This window comes from Leopardus geoffroyi, chromosome C2 (assembly GCF_018350155.1).
Source record: "Leopardus geoffroyi isolate Oge1 chromosome C2, O.geoffroyi_Oge1_pat1.0, whole genome shotgun sequence".
NCBI lineage: Eukaryota > Metazoa > Chordata > Mammalia > Carnivora > Felidae > Leopardus > Leopardus geoffroyi.
The window spans coordinates 150,873,374-150,900,256 of record NC_059333.1 but is presented as its reverse complement, the minus strand read 5'-3'; the positions used below and the strand labels follow the sequence as shown (position 1 = coordinate 150,900,256).

General features: G+C 48.3%; 1 protein-coding gene across 3 annotated transcripts in view; it reads left to right on the top strand.

Moving 5' to 3' along the window:
• The first annotated feature begins 2,654 nt into the window (after positions 1-2,654).
• ENTPD3 (ectonucleoside triphosphate diphosphohydrolase 3) overlaps positions 2,655-26,883 on the top strand; it is a 42,456-nt gene continuing 18,227 nt past the window's right edge. For 2 of the 3 annotated variants that reach the window (XM_045436466.1, XM_045436464.1), the window contains exons 1-5: positions 2,655-2,752; positions 3,719-3,770; positions 9,699-9,826; positions 17,947-18,064; positions 25,694-25,844. In XM_045436466.1, the coding sequence (XP_045292422.1) occupies positions 3,731-3,770; positions 9,699-9,826; positions 17,947-18,064; positions 25,694-25,844 (437 nt within the window). In that variant the 5' untranslated portion in view covers positions 2,655-2,752; positions 3,719-3,730. Of the gene's footprint in view, positions 2,753-3,117; positions 3,193-3,718; positions 3,771-9,698; positions 9,827-17,946; positions 18,065-25,693; positions 25,845-26,883 lie in introns of all 3 variants that reach the window. The other variant, XM_045436465.1, reaches the window with a different exon arrangement.

Below are 26,883 nucleotides of genomic sequence, written 5' to 3'. Positions count from 1 at the left end.
CAATTTTGGGGTAAGTAATGAGGTTGAGCATCTTTGCCATGTTTACTGGCCATTTATACTTCTTTTGTGAATTGGCCAGTGTATGTCATTTGTCCATTTTCCTTTTCTAGATACTCCTATTTTTCTAGATTGGCATGACCTCATTATATATTTCGATTTTTCACTCTTTGCTGTCACATTCTTCTATATTGCTACGCAATTCTTTTTTTAACTGAGCTCACAACGGTGAGATCATGACTTGAGCCAAAATCAAGAGCCAGATGGTTAACCGACTGAGCCACCCTGGTGCCCCTCTTTTCTCTTTTAAGGTGTCTTTTTCCATGCAGTTGTTTCACGGTTTTTTTTGGAGGGGGTTGTTTTTTGGTTTTTGTTTTTTGCAAGATTGTTGACTTTGTCTTCTTGCTTTGATTTCATGCTGGAGGACGCTGTTCCTTTCCAAGGATCATAAAAATGTTCTCTTAGGGGCGCCTGGGTGGCGCAGTCGGTTAAGCGTCCGACTTCAGCCAGGTCACGATCTCGTGGTCCGTGAGTTCGAGCCCCGTGTCGGGCTCTGGGCTGATGGCTCAGAGCCTGGAGCCTGTTTCCGATTCTGTGTCTCCCTCTCTCTCTGCCCCTCCCCCGTTCATGCTCTGTCTCTCTCTCTGTCCCAAAAATAAAACGTTGAAAAAAAAAAATTAAAAAAAAAAAATGTTCTCTTATATTTTCTTAGGATAGTAAATCCTTTTTTACATTTAAACCTTTAATCTGACTAAAATCTAGTTTTGTCTGTGATGAGTAATTGGGATTTTTTTTTTCTCAATTCAGTTGAGAAATGTCATCTTTCAATCCCCTTTTATGTTAAACTCAATCCCATAGGCCATTAATCTGATATCAGCCTATCTCTTTTGTTCTTTAGATCTCTTGATATATTCTTGTACCCAAACCACCTGTTTTAATTACTGTAGCTTAATGTTATGGTTTGATATCTGGTAGTGCACATCTGTATTACTTTATAATCAGGAAAACCCATAACGGTTTACATATGTATGAATGTGTATATACCCGTGGAGGGTTGATAGGGAAGTGTGTGTGTGTGTGTGTGTGTGTGTGTGTGTGTGTGTGTGTGTGTTCTTACACATGGAAGGTTGGTGGAGAAGTGCCTCTGAATGACTAGGAGTAGTTTGGGACCTGCAAAGGAATTTGAGACAGTGCCAGGAGCAGAGTTTCCAGGGACATTTGGAAAATAAAGGAGACCATTGGGCCCTCAAAGGAGGCTGGTGCTCACATTTCCAAAGCCTCTAAATTGAGGGAAGCAAAGAGGAAAGCTGGCAACATGGACGGGTCTCTGTTATCTTTAGAACGAGCACCAACTGCATTTCAAAGCCCCTTAGGCCCAGGAACCTTCTCTCAGCTCCTGGGGAATCACTGAGGATCTTAAGGTCAGTCATTCACTCCATAGCCCAAAGTCACTGACCTCAGGTGTCAGTGCAGCATCAGCAGCTGTTTGTGGGTATACGGCCCCCGGGTGCAGAGATCAGCTCTCAGTCGTGTGTCTTGTCTCTCATTGGCACAAAGCTTTCAAAGAAAGTAAGTCTTGTCATTCAACAAGCATTCACTGATTGTCTGACATCCTCCTCGCAGACCCTCTACAAATCTCCCAGAAGGGCCCATTTCAAACAACTCAGAGTGACGGATGCTCCTACACACACACACACACACACACACAAATGCACACGCCTAGCTTGGAGCCCTTGTCTCTGGGCTCAGAGGTCTCAAATGAGGGCATTCTTCTCTAAAGGGCCCCATAATAGTGGGTTTGGCCCCATCTGCACAGGACAGGAAACTAGTGGCACATAGGGTCTAGCTCTCCAGGAGAACAGGCAGACACAGCCCAGACCTTAGCTCTTCCTTCCAGATAGTCTGGAGCCACTAGGAGGGGTGGTCAAACAGAAGCCCACTTAAGCCTCTTGCTGGATCATTCCAAGAGTCCTTGAGGTCGCTGAATAGAGCCAAAAGTCTGCCTGCTGATGCATTAAAAACAGACTCCTGGGACATTTGAATCGCTGTATTTTTGTCCTGTTTGGCCTCTTCCAGGATGAGCTTGCCCTGAATCATAACCTAATGATACCCATATAAAATGAGGTAGGAAAAATAAATAGATAGATAGATAAGAAAGGAAGAAATGAACTGCGGTGGGGTAGAGCATTGCTGAGTAACCAGTGAGGGGGTCCCTGGGCAGGGTCACCCTAGTTCTTCTAAAATACATGCCAGGAAACGTCTCTGTATTACTTTCCTCTCCTGGCCCAAGTGACTCAGGGACCAGGGTGCCTGCTGGCCTCACGCTCAACATTACCGGCTTCCACTGCACGGAGAGATGGGGCACAGGGCTCACCTGTGCGCGCCCGCGAGGCGCTTTCCGTGGCCCCACTCCCCCTCCACTTGGGCTTGGGGTGAGGGTGGAGGAAACAGAAAGAGAGGTCCAAGCGTTCTTGGCCTTGACGTTGATGGGAGAGGGAGTCGGGCAGTCGACACCCTCCTCACCTTCTCCAGGTAGCGCTGGCGGGGCGGGGACGGAGGGCACTGGAAGAAGTGTAGGAAAGGTGCTGGGCCTTGACCCCGCCGAGGGGGCGGCGCCGGGCCGCGGCGGCCCCGCCCCCGCCCCGCGCAGCCCCGCCTCCCCCGCCTCCCCCGCCGCCGCAGAGCCTCCCGCGAGCTGGCGGCCGGCGGCCACTGCGGCAGCGCAGCTCGCCCTCCGCCGAGCGTCCGCGCGCAGGTGAGGCCCGGGGACCCCGCGCCCCCGCCGCCGAGGGAGGCGCTGGAAGCTTCGTGGCGCTGGGCGCTGGGAGGGAAGGAGGCGAAATCGGATTCCGCAGAGGCAGGGAGGGAGGGACCGAGGGACGCGCGCCCCAACCTTCGGGCGGCGGGGAGGGGTCCGTGCCAAGCGGGGAGAGGTGGCCGCGTCTTCCCCGAGCGCATCTGTGGGCCCGGAGATGCGCCGGCGCGCAGAGAGCCTGGCCGCGCGGAGACGCAGTGCCAGAGCGGGGCCTCCCAGATCCTGGGGCGCTGGATCCGGGGGCCCTGGGTCCCCTTGCAGCTGGTTCCAGCCGGCAGCTAAAAAAAACCTCCCGGGGCTTCCAGGGGCGACTCCAAGTTCACGGGTCGCCGACAACCCCCCCCCCCCCCCCCCCCCCGCCAGGAACCTGCCCTGCTGCTGTGAGTTGGAGAGCCCTGCCTCAGCCCTGTGAATGTTACCAGTAGGTGGAAGATTCGTTCTGCCCAGGGCGTTGTGTACAGGTGGAAAAATCTGCAGGAAGTGATTGACTTCTTCTCTGAAGATTTTCAGTTTAAAATTTGGGCAGACCCGTTCTTTTCCTCGCGTCTGCGGAGGGGACGCTAGAATTTCAGCCGAGCTTTGGGCCTGGGGCCGAAGATCTTAGGTGTATGTGTCCCCCGGAAGGTTTTGATTTGGAAGAAGTGAAGTGGGTTGGAAAGCGGGTTTTGCTTTGTGATGGGCTTTTCTGCTGGGACCAGTGAGATTCCTTTGCTAAAGGTAATCATAGCCTTTTAATCTGAAAAACAGGATTAAGAGGCAGCTGCGTGGCTTCCACATCACCCCCCTCCTGCCCCCCGGACAGATGTTCTTTAGTGGCGCCCCCAAATTGGGTTTAACACTGCACGTTTGGGGAACTGAAGTCAGGGTCCACGGACACACTGTCATTCTGTGTTCTCTCACCCACAGTTGGGAGGAAAGATGTTCACTCTGCTGACCCGCCAACCCTGTGAGCAAGCAGGTTAGTATCTCCGAACAGGCAGCAAGTGTGATATTGACAAGGCACAATCGCGCTTCAGCGCCCAGTGTTTTAACGCCTAGTCCCCTGCCAGTGACTTTAAGGTCTTTGGTTCGAGCCTCAGTTGCTCGCCAGGCTTTCACCACCAGGCATGCTTCAGGTAGAAGTAAGGCTTTCCATCAAAGTTACACAAAACGAGGACTAACGTAACGTGCATGTTTTGCTTAAGTGGTGTTTCCGGGTTGCATAATCCACTAATTTGGCCCTTTGTGGTTTCCCTTACCAACCTGTGAGTGAAGGTTTGCCTCAGAGTATTGTTGATTTTGTGATGAGTTGCGAGGTCCTCAGATCAGTCCTCTACTTCCACCCAAGTGCTGCTGCTGGCACAGCACCTACGGCACCCGGCGCTCCCCACCCCACCCCAGGTCAGTGTTGTCACCCCTGACACCGGAGGCACATGTGCAGAGCTCTCACACACCCGCTTCCAAGCTTGCCCTGCCTGCCTGCCTCTGCAGTATGTTTTGCGGTTGTTTGTGTAGGAGCCCAGAAGGGTCTGGCCTCCCTACTCTCAGGTAGACACCTTGTAATTACGGGGTTTGTTCACTCCTAATGACAGCACAGCTCTGGGCTGTATCCCCTAAATGAATGACACCTGGTCTGGTCCATTTTGCTTTGTGATACGCTTTTCTGCTGGGGCACAGGTCTGCTTAAGGGTAATCATAGCTTTTTACCTGAAAACTGCTGAGGCGAAGGACTGGGGAGTCCAGTGTGGTCAGCCACTGCTCACGTATCACCCCCCTCCCTGCCCTGGACAGATAATCCTTAGTTGTGTCCCGAGACTGGGCATTCTTGTCTTCCAAAAGGGTATGATTTTAGGATAGTAGAAGCAGTTTATACAAATCTTTTTCCGTAGAAGGAAATTGTACCTAAAGAGCTAGTTTACTTTGATTTCCAGGTTTTCCCCCAAAATGCTTTGAAATTTTAACACATATACTGTAATACCACACATCAAGCTAACTTGTTACGCTGTTTAATTTAGCAGATTAAAGTTCTCCCGTGTCTTGTTAGGGGGGCGGAAAGTGCCTTAAACCTGTAAAACTGACACTGACGTGTGACATATTCTTTAAATGTTGATCAGACTCTTACGTCTGCGGATAAACTGGTTTCTGGCCAGTTCACGTACTTTTATCTGGAATCACAGAAAACTGATCTGGGACCCATTTAGAGGCTCTGAAGGTCAACTTCACAGTGGCTGGCCTCCCTCCAGTTGCTGTCACATACAATTCTGCAGTGAGTAACTTTAGGTGTAAGTCGTTTTGCATACACGGGGCTAGTTCCGTGGCATAAATTCCCAGAAGTGGGATTGCAAGTCAGATGGCACACACCTTTGGAACTTTGATAAACATTGACAAACCACTCTCCATTGATGGTGTGCGGGTTTACACTCGCAGTGACAAGGTAGGAGAATTAGGGTGTTGGGTGACCATCTTTAGTAACAGGAAGTGTCTGTACCTCAGGGAAATCAGAATGGGCGAGAAGAGTTGGCTGTTCTGAGCTACAGAGATGCACTACGTGACTGGCCTTGCCAGCTACTCAGTACTGTGATATAATCGGATATTGAGACCGAACCTAATTCTATACAGTTTTATACACATGCCCTTTTTTCTTTCCAGAAAAATGTCTCCTAGAAACAACGAAGAAGCAAAGCCTAGGTTATATGATCTACAAGTAAATGTTCTAGAATAGGAACACATGTGGCTATAGAACACTTGAAATGTAGCTAGTGAGACAGAGGAACTGAGTTTTTAATTTTATTTTAATTCGTCTACATTTTTTTTTAAATGGTTATTTATTTTTGAGAGACAGAGAGAGACAGAGCACGGACAGGGGAGGGGCAGAGAGAGAGAGGGAGACACAGAATCCGAAGCAGCCTCCAGCTGTCAGCACAGAGCTCCACGCGAGGCTCGAACCCAGGAACCGTGAGGTCATGACGTGAACCAAAGTTGGATGCTTAACCGACTGAGCCACCCAGGTGCCCCGATTAATTCATCTACATTTAAATGCCCAGTTGGTGATGTTTACAGCAGCACTTTCAACAATAGCCAGATTACAGAAAGAGCCCAAATGTCTATCAACACATGGATGGATAAAGAAGATGTGGTTTATATATACAATGGAATACAGCTTGGCAATGAGAAAGAATGAAATCCTGCCATTTGCAACAACCTGGATGGAACTGGAGGGTGTTATGCTAAGTGAAATAAGTCAGAGAAGGACAGATACCATATATTTTCACTCGTGGGGAACTTGAGAAACTTAACAGAAGACCACGGGGGATGGGAAGGGGTAAAAATAGTTACAAACAGAGAGGGAGGGAGGCAAACCATAAGAGACTCTTAAATACAGAGAACAAACTGAGGGTTGATGGGGGGTCAGGGAGAGGGGAAAATGGGGGATGGGCATTGAGGAGGGCCCTTGTTGGGATGAGCACTGGGTGTTGTATGTAGCGATGAATCACGGGACTCTACCCCCAAAACCAAGAGCACGCTGTATACGCTGTATGTTAGCTAACTTGACAATGTTAAAAAAATAAAAAATAAAAAATAAATAAATAAATAGAATGCCCAATTGATAAGAGACATTGGGGTTATCTGAATCCAGTGATCCTTCTGTGATGCTAGTGTTGATCATATTTCAGCCAATTGGGTATCACCATTTACATTTATGTCATAGTTTTACCAAGACTATTATTTAGTGAATATTTTTTTTAATTTTATTTTTGTTAATTTACATCCAAATTAGTTAGCATATAGTGCAACAATGATTTCAGGAGTGGATTCCTTAATGTCCCTGACCCATTTAGCCCATCCCCCCTCCCACAACCCCTCCAGTAACCCCCTGTTTGTTCTCCATATTTAAGAGTCTCTTCTGTTTTGTCCCCCTCCCTGTTTTTATATTATTTTTGCTTCCCTTCCCTTATGTTCATCTATGTTGTCTCTTAAAGTCCTCATATATGTGGAGTCATATGATATTTGTCTTTCTCTGACTAATTTCGCTTAGCATAATACCCTCTAGTTCCATCCACGTAGTTGCAAATGGCAAGATTTCATTCTGATCGCTGAGTAATACTCCACTGTATATATATATATGCCACATCTTCTTTATCCTTTCATCCATCGATGGACATTTGGGTTCTTGCCATACTTTGGCTATTGTGGATAGTGCTGCTATCAACATGGGGGTGCATGTGTCCCTTTGAAACAGCACACCTGTATCCCTTGGATAAATGCCTAGTAGTGCAATTGCTGGGTCGTAGGGTTGTTCTTTTTTTAATTTTTTGAGGAACCTCCATACTATTTTCCAGAGTGGCTGCACCAGCTTGCATCCCCAAGTCAATATTTTAATTGAATGCCTTTTTATGTTTAAAAAAATTAAGTATAATTTATATACAGTGAAATGGATAGATCTTAAGTTGTGCCCCTAAATTGGGTACCCTTGTCTTCCAAAAGGGGATGTTTTTAGGATGGGACAATTTCTTTTTTTAATTTTTGTCATGTTTATTTATTTATTTTGAGAGAGAGAAAGACAGAACACGAGCAGGGGAGAGGGAGAGAGAGAGAGAGAGAGAGAAGGGGGGGAGAGAGAGAGAGAGAGAGAGAGAGAGAGAGAATGAATCCCAAGCAGACTCCACATTGTCAGCACAGAGCCTGACGCAGGGTTCAAACCCATGAACCGTGAGATCATGACCTGAGCCAAAATCAAGAATGAAACCGATTGAGCCTCCCAGGCACCCCAGGATGGGGCAATTTATTGAAAAAAAAATTTTTTTAAGGGAAATTATACCTAAGGAGTTGGTTTACTTTATTTATTTGTTTGTTTGTTTGTTTGTTTATTTATTTATTTTCTGCCCTGGGGAATTCTGTCAGTCTTTTATTTTATTTTTCTTAAACTTTTTTTTTTTAACTTCCCCCCAGAGGGGTTTGTTTGTTTGTTTGTTTGTTTATTTATTTATTTATTTATTTATTTATTTAATATAACTTATTGTCAAATTGGCTAACATACAGTGTGTAAAGTGTGGAGCTGGTTACTTTAATTTTCACATTTTCCTCAAAGGACTTTGAAAGTTTTGATGAATTTTGACAAAAGCACGCACCCACATACTCCACAATTCTGTGAAGATATGGGGCATTTCTATTACCCCAGACAGTGCTCCTGTGTTCCTTCCCGGGGAACCCCTGCCCCAGCCCTCTGGACTGTCACTGTTCTCATCTTAGTCACCTGCCTGTTTTAGAACTTCACGTGAATGGAATCATTTCGGTACAGAACAGTATTTGTTTATTTCTTTAAAAAAAAAAATCTGGGGGCGCCTGGGTGGCGCAGTCGGTTGAGCGTCCGACTTCAGCCAGGTCACGATCTTGCGGTCCGTGAGTTCGAGCCCCGCGTCGGGCTCTGGGCTGATGGCTCAGAGCCTGGAGCCTGTTTCCGATTCTGTGTGTCCCTCTCTCTCTGCCCCTCCCCCGTTCATGCTCTGTCTCTCTCTGTCCCAAAAATAAATAAACGTTGAAAAAAAAAAATCTGTCGCTACTGCATTTATGAAATTTCCATTAGCCCATACTGGTTTCTTATGACCCAAGTAAATATCTGCCCAACATGATCTAAAGTGGGGCACCTGGTTGGCTCAGCTGGTTAAGCATCCAATTTCAGCTCAGGTCATGATCTCATGGTTTGTGGGTTCGAGCCCCGCGTCAGGCTCTGTGCTGGAGCTGGCTTTGGATTCTGTGTCTCCCCCCTCTCTCTGCCCCTGCCCAGCTCACAATCTGTCTCAAAAGTAAATAAAGCATTAAAAACATTTTTTAAGTGATCTAGTTAAGCAATATTAGTTAATCATTAGTCCATTATGGTAATCATGTACCTTTATATAATACAGATATAATTATCTTTATTCAGAGGCTATGTATTTAGATGAAGATGATTCATATGCTTCTTCTTTTTGTTTTGTTTTGCTTTGTTTTGTTTTGCTTTTAAATGAGCATAGTTTCTGGGGCGCCTGGGTGGCGCAGTCGGTTAAGCGTCCGACTTCAGCCAGGTCCCGATCTCGCGGTCCGTGAGTTCGAGCCCCGCGTCGGGCTCTGGGCTGATGGCTCAGAGCCTGGAGCCTGTTTCCGATTCTGTGTCTCCCTCTCTCTCTGCCCCTCCCCCCGTTCATGCTCTGTCTCTCTCTGTCCCAAAAATAAATAAACGTTGAAAAAAAAAAAATTAAAAAAAAAATAAATAAATAAATGAGCATAGTTTCTATGTTGTGATTAAACTACGAGTACCAGAGATGACATGACGAGTGAACACGTGGGTCTAGTGATTCTTTGTTTGTGAATGTAGGGGAGACCCTATACCTTCCCTACAGACACAGGAAAAATGGCTGAGGTTGACGTCTTACTGGAAACTCAAATATTTCAGAAATTCATACATGTTACTGTTTCCTTGACAGTATGTCACTGAGTACTGAGCCTGATAATCATTGACTGTATCTGAAGCGTAGTATTCATTTCTCTTTGTCTGATGTTATTTTTAAATGAGATATTATACCGCTGGCATTAATAGAAAACCCATATTTTTTCATCTACATTGAAGTAAATGTTATTGTAAAGCATCTCAGGGCTGACCGATAACATGCATAACACGTTTCGGGAGATACCAGGAAACTAAAACACGCACGCCTTCTCTGCAAATGGCGTTTTAGTTCCCTCCCTGGAGAAAAGATAAATGGGCTTTGGAGCCCAATCCCTCCTCCGCCTTAAAATGTCTTGGCCTTACTAAAGCCAGAGAAAGTGCTGTAGGCATGCAGTCGTGCACCCAGTCCTTGGATTCTACAAAGAAGGCCAGTGCCTTGTTCCTCCTTTCCCCTCATGTGTCTTCTGGGTCTTTCCATTTTAGGCCTCAAGGCCCTCTCCCGAACCCCAGCCATCATCGCCTTGGTGGTCTTGATTTTGAGTGTTGTGGTGCTTGTGACCATCACACTCATCCAGTTTCACCAGAAAGAGGTCCTCCTTCCAGGACTGAAGGTAAGTGTGAAGCGATTGGCACTGAAGGGACGGGCTGTGACGTCAGGTATTCTAAGGCCATGAGTTAGAAAAAAACCCTTTACCCCATCTCCAGTGGGGGAAGACCCAAGGAAGAACCCGAGGATCCTTGACATAAGACCCGGGGGAGAAGCTCTGGACATACCAGCTTTGTGCTGTTTGACACTACAGATTGATAATGGTGACCCTTCTCCAAGGACCACGTGGCCTTGCTTTGACTCCTGACTGTTGGAGCCCAAGCTAGACCTTGTAGCCAAGGATTCCAGAAGGCTGCCAGAGATCTAGCAGCTCGTACATTTCCCAAGACCACACAACCCTGACCATGAGTGAAGACAGGGAGACCCAGCCTCCTCTTCTGGCCTGACCTGGTAAACAAGACATCAATGACTTGAAAAGGTCCCCTTGAGCTGTATTTGTGCAACCTCTCTTGAGTCTAAAAGTGTGCCATGATCCCTCTGACTCTTCCCCTTGAAAAATTACTCAGGACCCGTGTTCAGTTTCAGAGGCTACTCTTAGCCCTTTTGATAAGTGCCCAAATGACCTCTCAAATGATGTCCGACAGTCTGAGAACCATATATATCACCCCAGCCTTGGAGGTAAGGGTCCTGTGCAAGACTGTCAGACGAAGGGGAAAAGAGTCCTTCAGTCATTTTGGGTAGAGGTTGGCAAAATTTTTCTGTAAAGAGCTAAGTACTACATATTTAGACTTTAAAGGTCATTATAGTCTCTGGCACGTATCTGTTTTTGTTTGTTTGTCTCCTATGACTCTTTAAAAATGTACAAACCCTTCTTAGCTATAGGGCCATAGGAGCCAAGAAAACCGACTGTTATTTGAATTTTTTTTTTTTCAACGTTTATTTATTTTTGGGACAGAGAGAGACAGCATGAACGGGGGAGGGGCAGAGAGAGAGGGAGACACAGAATCGGAAACAGGCTCCAGGCTCTGAGCCATCAGCCCAGAGCCCGACGCGGGGCTCGAACTCACGGACCGCGAGATCGGGACCTGGCTGAAGTCGGACGCTTAACCGACTGCGCCACCCAGGCGCCCCTGTTATTTGAATCTCATTTAGCCTTTACCCTTTATCTCAAGAATCCTGTCTACATCTTCCTGCTCTTAGTGACTATTCAAAGGCTGTATTTGAAATAGAAGTTCTTTTAATTTTTATGAGATAAAAAAGAAACTAATATTGCCTCGGCTGTGTGGGTGAGTTAGACCCACCATTCTGAGGCTGCTCTTCTGAAGGATTAAAGTAAAACTCCTTTAGATGATGGCATTTGGTTCTTTTATAAGACATTTTACTTAAGAATCTCAGCCCCCACCCCCACTCTAGGGGTGCCTGGGTGGCTCATTCGGTTAAGCACCCGACTCTTGATTTCAGCTCAGGTCATGATCTCTTGGTTCATGAGATCAAGCCCCGAATTGGGCTCTGCGCTGACAGCATGAAGCCTGCTTGGGATTCTCTCTGCCTCTCCCCTGTTCATTCTCTCTCTTTCTCTCAAAATAAATAAACTTAAAAAAATCTCAGGCCCCCATGAATAACATGAAGAAAAAAAAAAAAAAACACCTTATGCAACTGTCCAGTGACGAGAGAAAAACAAATTATCTGGTTGTCTAAAGACAACAGCCAAGGCCAAGAGAAGCCATTTTCCCAACCTCGGGGCACTGCCTTCTTCTCTAAACTGCATAAGATCAGGATTGCAACCAGGAGTATCACCATCTCCTTATGCTTTGTAAACTTTTCAGCTTGGTGAGCACTTTTCCCTGAATTATCTCATGTAACCCTTGCGGCAGCGATAGCAGGGGGACAAAGCAAGCATTGTCACCCCCACTTTGCAAGTGAGGAACCATGGGTTTGGCCAGTGGGTGGCAGGATGGGAACTGAAACCTTGTCCCTCCTGTTGCCAAGGCCAGGGCTTTCTTCACTTCCTCCCTCCTCTCCCTTATCCTAAGTTCAGAATGAGGGACCCAGGAGGAGCTACTGACCTTGACTAGAGAACTTATCCTCCTTTGCACAGGAGGGATGGGTGGGGCAGGGTGGGCACAGATGCAGGAAGGCTAGCTGAACGGGGGGATGGAAGTACCCCCCAATTGGGGGCAAGACTAATGCCACTCTTCAACCCCAGGAAACACTCTTACACCCCATATCTCAGAGGAACCAGCTCTAGCTGTATTCCAGGTTTCTCTCTCTCCATGGCCCAAGGGAGTGTGCCCACCCAGAGTCATGCGTCCCCTTCTAGAATGTTCTGTGGTGCCTGAGACTCCAGAAGCCAGGGTCTGTGTGGACCTCCTCCTGAGGACCGACCTCACCAGTGATCTGAGGGGTGGCAAAGGGGCAGCCATTTGCAGGAAGTGTAGACACAGCGTGGATATGGGGTTGGAGCTGTCCCACCTTCTATAGTCAGCATACAGGTGCGTGAGGCTCTTTGCTCTGTGGATTGGCCAGGGGTGTGGGGTGAGGACGGGTGGAAGTTTGGAGGGAGAGTAAAAGTCTTCATTTAAAAAAATTTCCCTCAGGCCCTGCAGAAGTTTGGGATGGGTTGGTTAAGGCAGTTGACAGCCGCTAGCTTCCACTTGTTCTAGGAGGTAAGAGGTAAGTCCCCTGTTCATACTGGAAGGGCGTGGAGGGATTAGAAGACTAGGAGAGTAAACTGAGTAGAGAAAAGTAGACCCCAGGGCAGTAAGGAGGCTACCATTGAAAGAGAGGACCACACATGTCTCAGGCTCCTGGGTCAGGTGGGTCCCCCTGATCAAAGATGTGAGTAAAAGCAGGCCATCTGGGAATGACCCGAGGAAACACAGGCAGGAGGTGGGAGGTGAGACAGGAAGGAAGGCAGCCCCTGGAGGGCCTGCCACCCAGCAGGTTACCACTGCGGGCAGTGGGGGCTCAGTCCTGGGGAGGACTCTCCATCTGGGAGCCAGTGTAAAACTCATCCCCAGGTGAGTCCTCTACCAAAGGGCATCTGGAACACCTGCTTCACAGGTATCCCACTCAAGGACGTACTTACACGACCAGCTTCCACTAGTCATTGGCAGAGTGGCTGCTCCCTGGGAGACGCTAACCCCCTCGTATTTCTGGCACGCTGCATGCTCAGGTGGGCTCGGCCACCAGAGAAAGCCTTCAGACGCGTGGAGAGCGCATGGTTGGACAGCACAGCGGTAAGGCCTGAGGAGTGGGGGCAGGGAACCCTCCATGACTATTCGACGTGGATATGATTGCTCACGGGTGAGAACGGAGGAGCAGAGAGGGTAGATCGCTTCTCACAGTTGCACACACTGGAAATAGCAGACGTGGGACCTAAGAAACAAAAGAGAACAGAAAACAGGGCCTCGAACGAGGGTTTAGAAGGACCCGAAGAACCACGCTCACCAATTAGCAGACAGTTCGTTCAAAGAGGGGGTCTGTAATCTGCTCAGAATCGCGCTGCCAGGCCCCAGTCACAGTTGCAGGGGACAAGAAGTTGTATAACCTTGGAATGTTGACTCAGAGGACTCATTCTGCTTAGCTGGGTGGATTAAATGTGAGAAAAGACAGATGTTCTGAGCCGGGGGTACCGGGAGCAGAACGGCCACTTGAAAGAACATTCCAGGGGCGCCTGGGTGGCGCAGTCGGTTAAGCGTCCGACTTCAGCCAGGTCACGATCTCGCGGTCCGTGGGTTCGAGCCCCGCGTCGGGCTCTGGGCTGATGGCTCGGAGCCTGGAGCCTGTTTCCGATTCTGTGTCTCCCTCTCTCTCTGCCCCTCCCCCGTTCATGCTCTGTCTCTCTCTGTCCCAAAAATAAATAAACGTTGAAAAAAAAAGAAAGAACATTCCACCTGCAGCCCTTCTCAGGTTGAGGACGAGCCTCTTGTGTTTGGCTCTTCGGTGTATGCCACGGGTGGGAAGGGCAGTTGTGGAAGTGAAGCTGAATGAATTCAAGGGCTTTTACGTTGTTATGTTTGTGTTTTCATAACCTTGAACGTTGTTTTGCCCCTGTGTAAAGATGACAGTTGGTTATGAGAGCCGGCTCCACAACGGCCTGTGGGGGGTGGGGGTGGGCTGGAATTTTCCTTCAGACCCTAATGAAAGGTCATGATAGCTGGCTATTACATGCAACCTTGGCTTACCTAACCTTGGTCTATCGGAGTTTAAGAGCAGAAGTATCGAAACTCAGTCAAGGGTCCACGCGTCCCCAGTGCCATTTTCATTGTTGCTGGTCCAACCTGCTCCACCAGCCTGAAGAGTAAACATGGTGGCATCACTTCTATTTTTCACTCAGCCCCCCACCTGCTCCCTTCTCATGAAGTCCAATCTCTTCCTCTCGAGACTTCTCCCTCCCCAGCCCCAATCACAACTGTCTAGAAGCCCTGGAGTTTCCCAGTCCAGTATGATCAGTACCCCATTGCCACGGCCCCTTGCAGCCACAGGACATCAGTGTCCAAGAGGGGCCTACATAGTCCCGCTCAGGTCACATGAGATCCCCGTATTGAGTCACACTCCCGTGCTTGGCCGTTATTCTCCAAAGCACAGCCACGAGACCAGGCTGTGCTAAAACCATTCCTTTGTAGGGGCACCTGTGTGACTCTGTCGGTTAAGCGTCTGACTCTTGATTTTGGCTCAGGTCACGATCTCATGCTGCGTGGGTGTAAGCCCCCCTTGGGCTCTGCGCTGACAGTGCAGAGTCTGCTTGGGATTCTCTCTCTCCCTCTCTCTCTGTCCTTCACCACTTGCATTCTCGGTCTCTCGCTCAAAAACAAACAAACAAAAAAACATTCCCTTGTAACCCTCATTGGTTATCAGTCACCAGCCGGCATCTCTGGTGCCTTGTGGCCCTCCCTGGTTACCCCTTAGAGAGCGAAAGTTGGATAACTAGTTTCTTCCTTTCCAGACAGATGTGGCTTCTTCATCACATTGGTCCACCTCCTCTGTAGTCAGATCTGCATACTACTTAGCTACAAGCTTGCTTTTGAGGGACTTTTTGTCTGAACAAAGAAAGTCGGCTCTACGCACCAGGCATCTTTTTTTTTTTTTTTTTTTTTGAGAGACAGAGAGAGAGAGAGAGAGTGTGCATGTGAGTGGGAGAGGGGCAGAGAGTGTGGGGGGTGGGGGTGGGAAGAGGATCTGAAGCAGGCTCCGAGCTGACGGCAGAGAATCCAATGTGGGGCCCGAACTCACAGACTGTGAGATCAGGACCTGGGCCAAAATTGGGTGCTCGGCCGACTCGCTACCGAGGCACCCTGGGCACCTCATTACTAGTCAACCCTGTTAGACCTGGTTTCCTTGGAATTCAGTGAAAGCATGGGGGCTGTGTGTCGAGGTCTGATGGCCAGTTAGAACCAAACTCGGGCCCAAGTCTGTGACTGTGGGCAATGATTTACCTCTGTGAGCCTCAGTTTCCCCATATGTCAAGTGGGAAGGATGACCACACCTGCCCCGTAGATGCAACACTAAAGCACTTTGGGCAATGCCTGGCATATTAGAAGTGCTCCACAAATGGGTATTACTGCTAGGATCCCTCTTGTTATGCCAAGAGGGATGATGATGGTAATGGCCATGGATGATGATGACAGTGCTAACAACAAATCTAAGAAAACTGTTCTTACGACTTTTGCTTTTGTTAGAAGCTCACACATCCCTTAAGTTTTGGATCATGGGGTTCTCACGGAAGACCGTTTCCTTTTGGTTAACCCACTGAGTGTGTCTTTAGTTCTACATTGAAGCCACGTTCTTTTCTGACACTGCGTTGGACAGGGGGTTACTCACTGCCCAGCTGAACTGAATGAAATCGGTCCCCATCCCACCCACTCCATCAAACCACATTGAGTTCCGCTGGTTTAGGTAAGGGAGCTCTCGAAAGACCAACTCTTCCACTTTGGAAAACGTCAGCGAACAGTGGTGGGGTGGATGCCTAGTCCTCAGGAGTAGCCCTGGGCTCAGGGCTGGTCCCTGTCAGCACATCCGGCAGGTGCCCGAGGGGAGGGCCAGCTGCTCCCACCTTGGTGAAAATTGGATGCCAGCCGGGATGACGATGGACGTGAAAATGGCCCTTCTTCCTCCTTCCTGAGCTTGGCACAGCAGCCCCAAGCCTCCTTCACAGGGAAAACGCACTCTTTGTGAAGAGCTGGGATCCAGAAGATCTGGGAAGGGTGGGGACCCTGCGGAGTGGTTGCTCACATGTGCTCCCTCCTGTAGTCAGGACCCGGTGTGGAGGGGCCAGGGGCCGGTGCTGGGCTGGTGGGGGGTCGGCAGCAGGGGGGAGGAGAGAAAGTAGACTGGTAGGGAGGCTCAGATCGCTTGAGTGCCCGGTTTCCTTCAGTGCCACCTGTGCGTTAATCTCCGGGTGAGCAGGCTGTGAACAATGCCTTCCTTGTTCCCCCGGGGGGTGTCACGTCAGGATCCCCGTCAGCATTCGTCAGACTGAAGGCTGAGATTAGGAGGGTGTCTAAGTTCAAATACCGACGGACGCAGGATGTCCTGTCTCAATATAATGGGAAAGCTGCGATGGAGGAGCTAGGGCCACCCGTTTTTATTCGGTCCCCTTGTTTCAAATGAAGCAGGCGTTTGTTGATGGTAGAAAGCTGGAGCCCTCCCAAATGGCTAGCATCAGGGAATTGGTTAAATGGATTATTGTACATCTCACGGAAGAGGTGGGGAATGTATTGAAAGCGATATCAGTATTTTTATTGGCGGCGAGAGATGTACATGATATACTTTTTATGTAAGAACAGAGCGTTGGAAAAGCCTACGTACAGTATAATCCTGGGTTGAATTGAAAACATATGTCTGACCGCATTTTCATATATGTAGCTGTATGCACAGGCGGCCGTTAGAAAAGATGTATAGCAAGGTGTTATAACAATAGTGGGATTTGAGGGGTGTTATTTACTTCTCTTTCCTCTGGTCTTTGTGGTTTTGTTTATTTTGCTTTGTTGATCTTTCCATATCGCCTGTGTTTATTGAGCAGCCACGAGTGTTAGGCGTGGGGTCTGTTTACTTCTGCAAGTTAAGTTGTCTGCCCATGAGGAAACCCAGAGACGTTAGGCCTCTTGCTACCTAGGGTCGCAAAGCAAGCAAGCATCCGTCTGAGTTCGACCTGCTTCCAGAACCCAAATCCGTCTTCCTCCCTGAGACCAGCTAGCTTAACCCAACAGCAGTGGAATTGGAGAAAAGCTCCAGAAGCCTCCACTGCCCTGGGCTGACTCCGGGCCCACGCACATACTGACCTAGGTCAGCATTACTCATTCCAATCCCCGTAGGCTGCTAACGCATGCCCTGTCCTGCTCAGGCTTGGTCCAGGGCCTGGGCCGGGCCACACCCTCAGGGGAGGAAGCTTCCTGGTGCCTGCCTCAAGGTGGGGACATGGTCCAGGACTCCTAGCCTGCTCTCCTGTGCACAGCTAGTCCTGACACTGCTCTGGCAGACCCCCCTGTCTGTCCATGTACCGTGTTACCAAAGGGGGACAGTATGTCAACGTTAGTTGGCATTTTGGGGTTTTTCTCCTGAATTATGAATACCTTCATTCTGCAGGCCAGTGCAGGTATTGACGTGTGTCACCCTTGTGAGAATTTCCTATATTTACTTCAGGCTTATTGGCCTGGAAGTTTGAAGAACAGAGGGCAGCAGGCGACTGACTATTTTCATTTCCCTCCTGAGGCCCAGGTGGCTTCTGTCCCCCCACCTCAGAGGTCTGGAAGAGGAAGAATCAGGGAACAAGCAAGATCCTCGGAGTATTAATTTTCAACCTTGGCTGCATGTCGGAATCACCAAGGGAGCTTTAGAAACTGCAATGCCTGGGTCCGCTCCGGAGATTCTGATTTAATGGGTCTGGGATGTGGCCTTGGCCCTGGGAGTTTCCAAAACTCCCCAAGTGATTCTAATGCGGGCCAAGAGTGAGAACCATGCCCCAGAACACCTGACCCACCCCACCCCCATCCCCTTCCCCACAGCCCAAGGAGACAAAGTTGGTTTGGAGAAACTCAGTTTTTCCCCTTGGTCAGCCCCTCCCCAAATGAAGCCGTGTGGATTACCCTCTGGAGAGTATTTGGGGTTCTCGGTGGCCCATTGGAAAAGAGTCCTCAGAGAGGCCCAGCCCATTTCTGACTCTCCCTTCCCCCTTTTGTTCAGTACGGAATCGTGCTCGATGCCGGGTCTTCCAGAACCACCGTCTACGTCTATCAGTGGCCAGCGGAGAAGGAGAATAATACTGGAGTGGTCAGTCAAACCTTCAAGTGTAGTGTGAAAGGTAAGGCCCGGACTGTGGGCAGGAGGCCCAAAGGGAAGCAAGGGAGAGTCCTAAGGGCCTCCGGAGGCCTGGAGGGATCCCAAGAAGCTGCCTGGAGGCAGGAATGAGCACTGCACTGGGCGTCAGGAACATACGTCATCCAATGGTAGTGGCACTCCCCATCCATGCAGTGACCTTGGGCCAGTCACCCCCTTCCTCTGGGCTTCAGTTTTCTCATGTCTAAAACATGGTGGTGCGTGGTGTGAGATTTTACCCTGCCACATTTGCTTGAACGCTTCCGGAAGGCACAAGTCTCCTGGGTCAGAACAAAGGATGGTTTCTTACTCACAGTAATAGCAGTAGGCAGAGTATCAGCATTTTCTCGTGCTGGTTCTCTGAGTTTCACTTTGCACCAGGTGATGTAAGGAGGGCCAGATAGTATCTGCTCGCACGGTGGGTCGTATTACAGAAGAGGAACCCCGAGATTAGGGAATCTGAGACATTTACAATGCCTGCCTCTTGACCTGGGGGGAAACACTGTCTCTGTCTTCTGAGCCTTGAAAGTACAATCCGGAGCAAAGGTAGTCGGGGCTTCTGCTCCTAGGACATGCAGAAACATGAGGGAGTCGTGGAAAATTGTATTCCAGTAGGGGAATTGTATTCTAATTGGCCATGTATGTCAGGGTGGGGGTTGGTAGAGATAGATGGACAAGGCATAACCAGACGGCCATGGCTCGGGTCCAGTAAAGCTTGATTTATAGACCCTGAAATTTTGAATTTCTTATAGTTTTCAAGTGTCACAACATATTCTTTTAATTTTTCCCCTAGTATTTAAAATTGTAAAAACGGTCTTAGCCCATGGGCTGTCCAAAAAAAAAAAGGTGATGAACTGGATTTGGCCTGAGAGATGCCCACCCTTGAGATAGAACATTCTCGGCATCTTTAATGACCCTCCACGACACAGCCTGAATTTTACATTCACTGTTTCTTTTGTCCTTATTACAGTTTCATCCTTATGCGTTTAGTTTTTCCTGTTTTTGAAAGCGGGATCAAACATGTATACACATAAATGGAGTCAACATTTATTCTGTAATTTGCTTCGTTTACGGACGTCGGGTTTTTAAGATCCATGTGTGTTAATAGGGAGGAGAGGAAGCTCATACGTTCTTCCCTGTTGATGGGCATTTGTGTTTCCATGATTATGGAAGCGATAAGGTTGAGTATATTTATATTTTAATTTACTTATAACATTATAAGTTATAAATATGCTTATGTATTTTATATTTATATGTCACATGATCATTTCTGGTTTTGTGAAATTCCTATTCTTGACTTTTTCTCATTGACTCATTGGGGTTCTTTTTTTTTTTTTTTAATGTTTATTTATTTTGAGAGAGACACAGCATGAGTGGGGGAGGGGTGTAGAGAAAGGGAGACACAGAATCCGAAGCAGGATCCAGGCTCTGAGCTGTCAGCACAGAGCCCGTCGTGAGGCTCGAAGCCATGAACCGTGAGACCATGACATGAGCTAAAGTCGGTCACTTAACCGACTGAGCCACCCAGGCGCCCCCGGAGTTCTTTATACATATTGTGAATATGAGTGCCCAGCTAGCATTATTATTATGTTGTTCTCATATTTCCTCACGGCTAATGATTTGTCTTTTTAAGTCTCTTCATTGTGTCTTTTGGTGAATAGGAGTTCTTTTTGTGTAGGCACAATTATCAGTCTTCTCTTTTATGGTTTTGCTCTTGTGTATTTAAGAAATCCTTTAGCCTGAGATCATAAAGATATCCTTCAGTGAAAGTTTTATAATCTTGTCTTTTATATTTAAGGTTTATTTATTTTTGAGAAGAGGGGAGAAAGAGAGAATGAGTGGGGGGAGGGGCAGGGAGAGAGGGAGACAGAGAATCCTGAGCAGGCTCCACACTGTCAGTGCAGAGCCCAGTGTGGGGCTTGAACCCACAAACCGTGAGATCATGACTTGAGCTGAAACCCAGAGTCAGACACTTAACCGACTGAGCCTCAAGTACCCCACAATTAAGTCTTTGGTACACATAATCAACCCCAGTTAGTGTGTGTGTGTCTGTGTGTGCCTTTTTATTCTTTTAAATGTATTTATTTAAATAACTTATTTAAATAAATTATGTATTTAAATTCAAACACAGTGTAGTATTGGTTTCAGGTGTAGAACCCAGTGATCCATCCCTGATGTGTGTGCCTTTCTAAAAACCACCCTCTTCAGAGCATCATGATCTCTGACTTGACCTGGAGCTTCCTGACCAGGATGTTAACACATCCTGAATGTGTTACTGAGGTATACCCTCAGCCCACGGACAACAGGTTAGAGACCCTGGACCGGTTCCCCCCGGGCCCCAAGCAGCCTCCTTCATTTGCCTCCATGATCTGCCCAAAGATAATCATCTCTGGGGTCATGGCATTGAAAAAGCTGGGAAGCAGAATTAGCCTTTCCCACAGGGAGACTAACAGAGATCTTTGAATAACAGGGTGAATTCTGATCATCTGCCTTTCAATGGAGGGCAGCCAGGAGCTCACCTACCCCGGTACCTAGGTGTCCAGGTTAGGTTGTCAATGAGCGGATATTGAGACAGAGTTTGGGATGCAAGGTAATTGTGAGAGATCCATACCTGTGGGGGGAAGGGAGAAGGAGGAGGACTGGCCAGAAAGAGAAGTCGTACTGCCACATGGGCCTGACGGAGCTCCGGGCGATCAGTTATCTTGCATGGCCCAAATTGGCTGGGCTGCGACACCCCCGTTGCCCTCAGTTGTTGGATGGCGGCATCCTGGGAAGAGCAAGACGTTGAGCAAGGCAGCTGTCTGCAGCTAAGGCAAACCATGAAGGAGCTGACAGCGGAGACCCTAAGCCTTTATTTGAAGGGGCGTCTGGCTGGCCTCTCTCACAACAGGGCACTCGGATGTTTTCTGAGTACCGATTGCGTTGTTATCCACAAGACACGGGTGGCCACGGCCTTGCTCGGAGCTCAGCCGGAGATCCCCTCTCTGCTGTCCTCACTTCTGAGCCATCTCCTCCCCTTCAAGCGTGAAAGAGGGCAGCAGGATGTTCATTTTGAAAGGTGAGACCAGCCACTTCCAGAAAAGAGAGGGTCGTGTAGGGTAGTCGTTAAGACGTCACCTCATCCCTCCTGTGTGAGCTCTGGGATGTTTCTGACCTCTCTGAGTTTTGACCTCTTCCTCTCTAAAATACGAAGCATGAGAATAGTAATGCCCATCCCCTGGGAATCATTTGAAGATTCAGTGACGTGATATGTGTAAAGCAGGTGACAAATGCGTGGCACGCGGTAAGCGCTTAGTAAGTGTTAGCGATTATTATTCATGGCACGGTTTAGAGCTCCTGGATATTCTTGCCACGAAGTTAGTCTGTCCAGATCTGTCTTTAGACCCGGAGAGCAATTCAGCCAAGTCAGTCCTGATGATCTTCTGGCTGTAGGGGTAGATGTGACCTTCATGGGAGGGGCCCTTGGCCACCCAGGATGTGATTTAGGGGAGGGGCAGGGTCATGGAGCCCACATCATATCCATAAATGAGTCTTCCCTTTGATCGTAGTAGCCTCAGGGATCCATATATATACTCCAAATGACCAGAAGACCACAAACTAAATCGCAAAATACAGAGTTGAAGTTTGGCAAGTGCCATCGCCTTGAAGACACGTGGCTTCTCCAAAGATAATTTGGGTTTCTGGTTTCCCAGTTGCAAATTTCCCAGGGCTCCCCTGCCTTGGCCAGTCTGAGGGGGTGGTGAACGCTTGCTTGCCCTGCAGTGTTTCCCAGATACCCAGGCTCTTGGAGATTTCTTTCTTGTGGGCGAGGAGGGACCTGGTGAGTATCATCACTCCTCACTTGCCGCTGTTTTCCTGAGTTCACCGGGTGCTGCCTTAGCTGCTGGTCCCCATGCTGGTGTCTGAAGCTCTGGCTGCTTGTTGTAAAGCCATTCCCTGGAGGGCACCAGTCCCCTACACGCCCCTCCTGTCTTTCCCGGTGTGTGGTGCTCAAGCCTGCTGCTATATCCTCCCACAAAGGACATTCACGTGTTCCCTTTAAACCGGTGCTTGAACTCTACTGGGGCCTAAGTGTAGCCATCTCCTCCATTGAAATGCCTTAAGGAGTTGCTTTGGGGACCTGGCCATTACAGTTTTGAAAGCATCCTTTGCTTGGGTACATATCCTCGAGTAAGTTTTTTTTTTTTTTAATTTTTTTTTTTTTCAACGTTTATTTATTTTTGGGACGGAGAGAGACAGAGCATGAATGGGGGAGGGGCAGAGAGAGAGGGAGACACAGAATAGGAAACAGGCTCCAGGCTTTGAGCCATCAGCCCAGAGCCTGACGCGGGGCTCGAACTCACGGACCGCGAGATCGTGACCTGGCTGAAGTCGGACGCTTAACCGACTGCGCCACCCAGGCGCCCCTCCTCGAGTAAGTTTTGTGTCATCTGTCCAGCCGCCTTTCTCCAGATTGGAATAGCAGTTCCAACCCTCCTTTCTTAGGGTTGTGAATCCCAGGATCCCATGAGCCCAATCCCGTCTTCCCTCTAGGAGGCTTATGGGACCTTATGCAAATAGGTCTCAGGTGACATGCTCAGATACCCCAAGTTTTGACATTCCAGCAAGGTTCCTAACCAGTCCCTTTCCAGAGACCAGCTCTGGCTGATCCAGATTGAACTGCATGATCCCCTTAGTATAGAGTTTCATACTGGTTTGAAAATCTCATTGACTGATTGATTGATTCATTTATCTCATAAATATGTATTGAGTGCCAACTGTTTGCCGGTAACTGTTCTTGCTGGGGATTCCAAACTGAAATATACAGGGGCACCGGTCTGGCTCAGTCGGTGGAGCATCTGACTCTTGATCTTGGGGTCATGAGTTCAAGCCCCACATTGGGCACAGAGCTTATTTAAAAGTAAATAAAAAATAGGGGTGCCTGGGCGGCTCAGTCGGTTAAGCATCCAACTTCGGCTCAAGTCATGATCTCACCGTTCATGAGTTCGCGCCCCACGTCGGGTTCTGTGCTGACAGCTCAGAACCTGGAGCCTGCTTCTGATTCTGTGTCTCCCTTTCGCTCCCCCTCCCCTGCTCACACACTCTCTGTCTCTCAAAAATAAACATAAAAACTTAAAAAAAAATAGATAACAATAAATTAAAAATAAAAGATAAATAAATAGATAAATAAAATATACAAAGTCTGTGCTGTTGTGGAACTTGCATTCGAATCGAGGCGATAGATCGGAAATAAATGGGTATGAAACACGTCAGGGAGAAGTGCTGTATGGAGAAAGCAGCGAGGTAGGCGGACAGAGAGCAGTCCTGCTGTTTTTGACAGGATCATCAGGGAAGGACAAAGAGGGGACACTTATGCAGAGGCAAAGTGCAAGAGTGTGAGCCATACACATTTTTGAGGGAAGAATGTGCTGAACAGAGGGCCCGGCAAGGGAGAAGGCCAGGGGTGGAAGCCGCCCGGCATTTTCTAGGAAAGGCAGAGGGGCCAGTGTGGCTGGGGCAGGATGAATAAGAGGACGAAAGGTGAGAGATGAGGCCAGAACTTCGGCCAAGGCCAGCTCGCGGAGGCCCTGAGCTGCAGTGAGGCGTCTGACTTGTGCTCAGATGCGACTTCCTCGGAGTATCCTGGGAAGCCACTAGGAGATTCTGGTCAGGGGACTAACATGGATATGACCTCTACGTTTCACGGAGCATTCTGGATGTAGAACGCGGAGTCAGAGGCTGCGACCGGAAGCAGGGTCACCAGGGCTATTATGACGTCATGAAGTTATGATGTCATGAAGTTATGACGTGATGGTGGTCTGGCCGAGACTGTACTTGTCAGCGTGGGGCGAGTTTGCTCCCCAGAGAACATTTAACAATGTCTGGGGACATTTTTGGTTGTCCCCACTGGGGTTGGGGATACTGCTGGCATCTAGTGGTGGCCAGGGATGCGGCTAAACATTGCGCAGTGCGCAGGACGGCCCCACCGCAAAGAACTGTCCGGCCGCAAACGGGGGTAGTGGCAACGTGCAGAAACTGATCTAGAACAGTGCTGGGGAGGGAGGGGAGGAAGTGCTCAGATTTGAGAGGTATTTTGAAAGTAGAGCCCGGGCACCTTGGGCGGCTCGGTCGGTTAAGCGTCTGATTGCGGCTCAGGTCATGATCTCGGGGTTCATGGGTTTGAGCCCTGCATGGGGCTGTGCCCTGGCTGTGCAGAGCCTGCTTGGGATTCTCTCTCTCTCCCTCTCTCTCTCTCTCTCTCTTCCCCTCCTCCACTTGTGCATGCATGCACGCTCTCTCTCTCTCTGTCTCTCTCTCAAAATAAATAAATAATCTTTTAAAAGAGAGAGACTCAAGAGACACACAAGCCAAGTGGAATGGATGGAATTTATTTGGACTCTAATTCAAACAAACTGGGAGAGAAAAAGAGAGAGGTGGGGGGAGGGGGAGAGGGAGGGAACAGATGAATATGGAGAAAACGGGCACCTTAACTGGAGTTTGGTTCTGTTCATTTCTACAGGCGTAATAGCAGGCAGGCGCTCACGCTGCTTTAAAAGAATTCTTGCCTAACTCTACTTTCAATTCTCTCTGTGATCGTTCATTTCAGCTTCATGGAGATTTCTGACCAAGCTGAGGAACGCTGTCATGGGCTTGTCTGAGTTATAGGTCTCTCTAGGTGTGTTATTTCTTGTTGACATTGATAAACGTGGACTTTTTGGTATTCTTTCATATTTAATGTTTAGGATAACATCTTAAATTACATATAGTTATGCCACAGCGTTTCCTGAAGATAAATCATGACAAGATTCCTTTTTTCCCTCTGTGTTTGAACACGTGGAATAGATTTGAATTTTTGTTTCATTTTTCCTGTCCCACCTTTTACTGTGTCTCAAAACCCATTGGGTGGAAATTCTGTGAAGAAGTGAATTGACTAGAGCACCTGGCTGGCTCAGTCAGTGGAGCATGTGACTCTTGATCTTGGAGTTGTAGGTTCGAGCCCTGCGTTGTATGTAGAGATCACTTAAAAATGAAATCATTAGGGGCGCCTGGGTAGCTCAGTCAGTTGAGCATCTGACATTGGCTCAGGTCGTGATCTCTCTGTTCCTGAGTTTGACAGCTGACAGCTCAGAGCCTGGACCCTGGTTCAGATTCTGTGTCTCCCTCTCTCTCTGCCCCTCCCCCATTCATGCTCTGTCTCTCTCTGTCTCAAAAATAAATAAACGTTAAAAAAAAATTAAAAAAAAAAAAAAAGAATGAAATGATACCATCTCTGCAGTTCGTTCTGTGGGGAGAGAGAACAGACGACACCAGAGGTGATCATTGTGAGAGCTGGGAGGTGGGTACAAGGGGGTCCATTATACCTTCTTCCCTACTTTTATTGGTGTTTGAAATTTCCGTAATGAGACCTTTTTCTTAAGCAGATCCTGTTTCATGTTTTCACTTTTGTAATTCCTTCCTTCTGTATTTGGGGAGTTGACACTTCAGTGTGACCACATGGGACTTAGCACCTCCACCTGTTTTCAACTCCCCACTCGAGCCCACTGCTTCCCAAAGTCGATTTCGTGTTTATTTCGAAGTTGTCTTGCTCTTGTTGGTTCCTGGGAATGCTAAGAAGTGCTGACTGCTTGCTCCTCAGGCTCTGGGATCTCCAGCTATGGGAAAAACCCCCAAGATGTGCCCAAAGCCTTTGAGGATTGCATGCAAAAAGTCCAGGGGCAGATTCCAGCCCACCTCCATAGATCCACCCGCACTTACCTGGGGGCCACGGCGGGGATGCGCTTGCTGAGGTAAGGGCTGGGGTGGCCCCACGGAGCCCATCTGACCGAAATCAAGAATGTGCTGAGCCTTGCCAAGAATGTAACTCTCTGCCTGGGGACAAATCCGAAAGGAAGAAGCCCATATTCTGCCATAAATTTAGGCTTTAAAAGTTGGGACGCTTTTAGTCTTTATTTTAATACCCAGAAAGAGACTGCTCTAAAAGGGATTCCCTCCACCTTGGTGATTTTCCCGAGAACTCTGGGGAAAAAAAGGCAGGTGACATGAAATCCCATGGGGTATACCTCTAGTTTTTTAGAAAAGTAAAAACCGTTTTGGATGCCTGGTCTTCTGACCCCGGTGTGCTAGCAGCCATCCTGAGTGCGAACCATAGTTACGTGGCGTCTACTCACGTACACGATCTCGCTGCAATCTGCTTTACAAGAGTGGTTTCTCATTGGGGCGCCTGGGTGGTTCAGTCAGTTAAGCGTCCGACTCTTGATTTCAGCTCCGCTCACGATCTCGCGGTTGTGAGATCGAGCCCCATGTCAGGCTCCACACTGATGTGGAGTCTGCTTAGGATTCTCTGCCCCTCTCCTCCCTCTAAAAAAATTAGTGGAATTTCTGCACTTCCCCTCAGGCAAAGCCTTTGCAGCTATCAGGAAACAAACAGCGCATTTCATACAATGTAACAGTTCCTTCTAGATTGTAGCCATGACTTTTAGCCCAGTTGCACTGTGTTCAAGTGCCCTTTCGATCTCTCTTTTTTTCCCCCATTATTGTAGCTCCTTGACCTTGAAATAAAGGAAAAATTGTTTTTATTTTTATTTTTTAAGAGAATATATTTCTTTTTCTTTCATGTCTATTTCTTTTTGAGAGAGAGAGAGAGAGAGCTCACAGGGGAAAGGCAGAGAGAGAGAGAGAGAGGGAGACAGAGAATCTCAAGTAGGCTCTGCATGGTCAGCACAGAGCCTGATGTGGGGCTCAAACTCACGAACCCTGAGATCATGACCTGAGCCGAAATTAAGAGCCAGCCACTCAAGCAACTGAGCCGCCCAGGCGCCCCAAGAA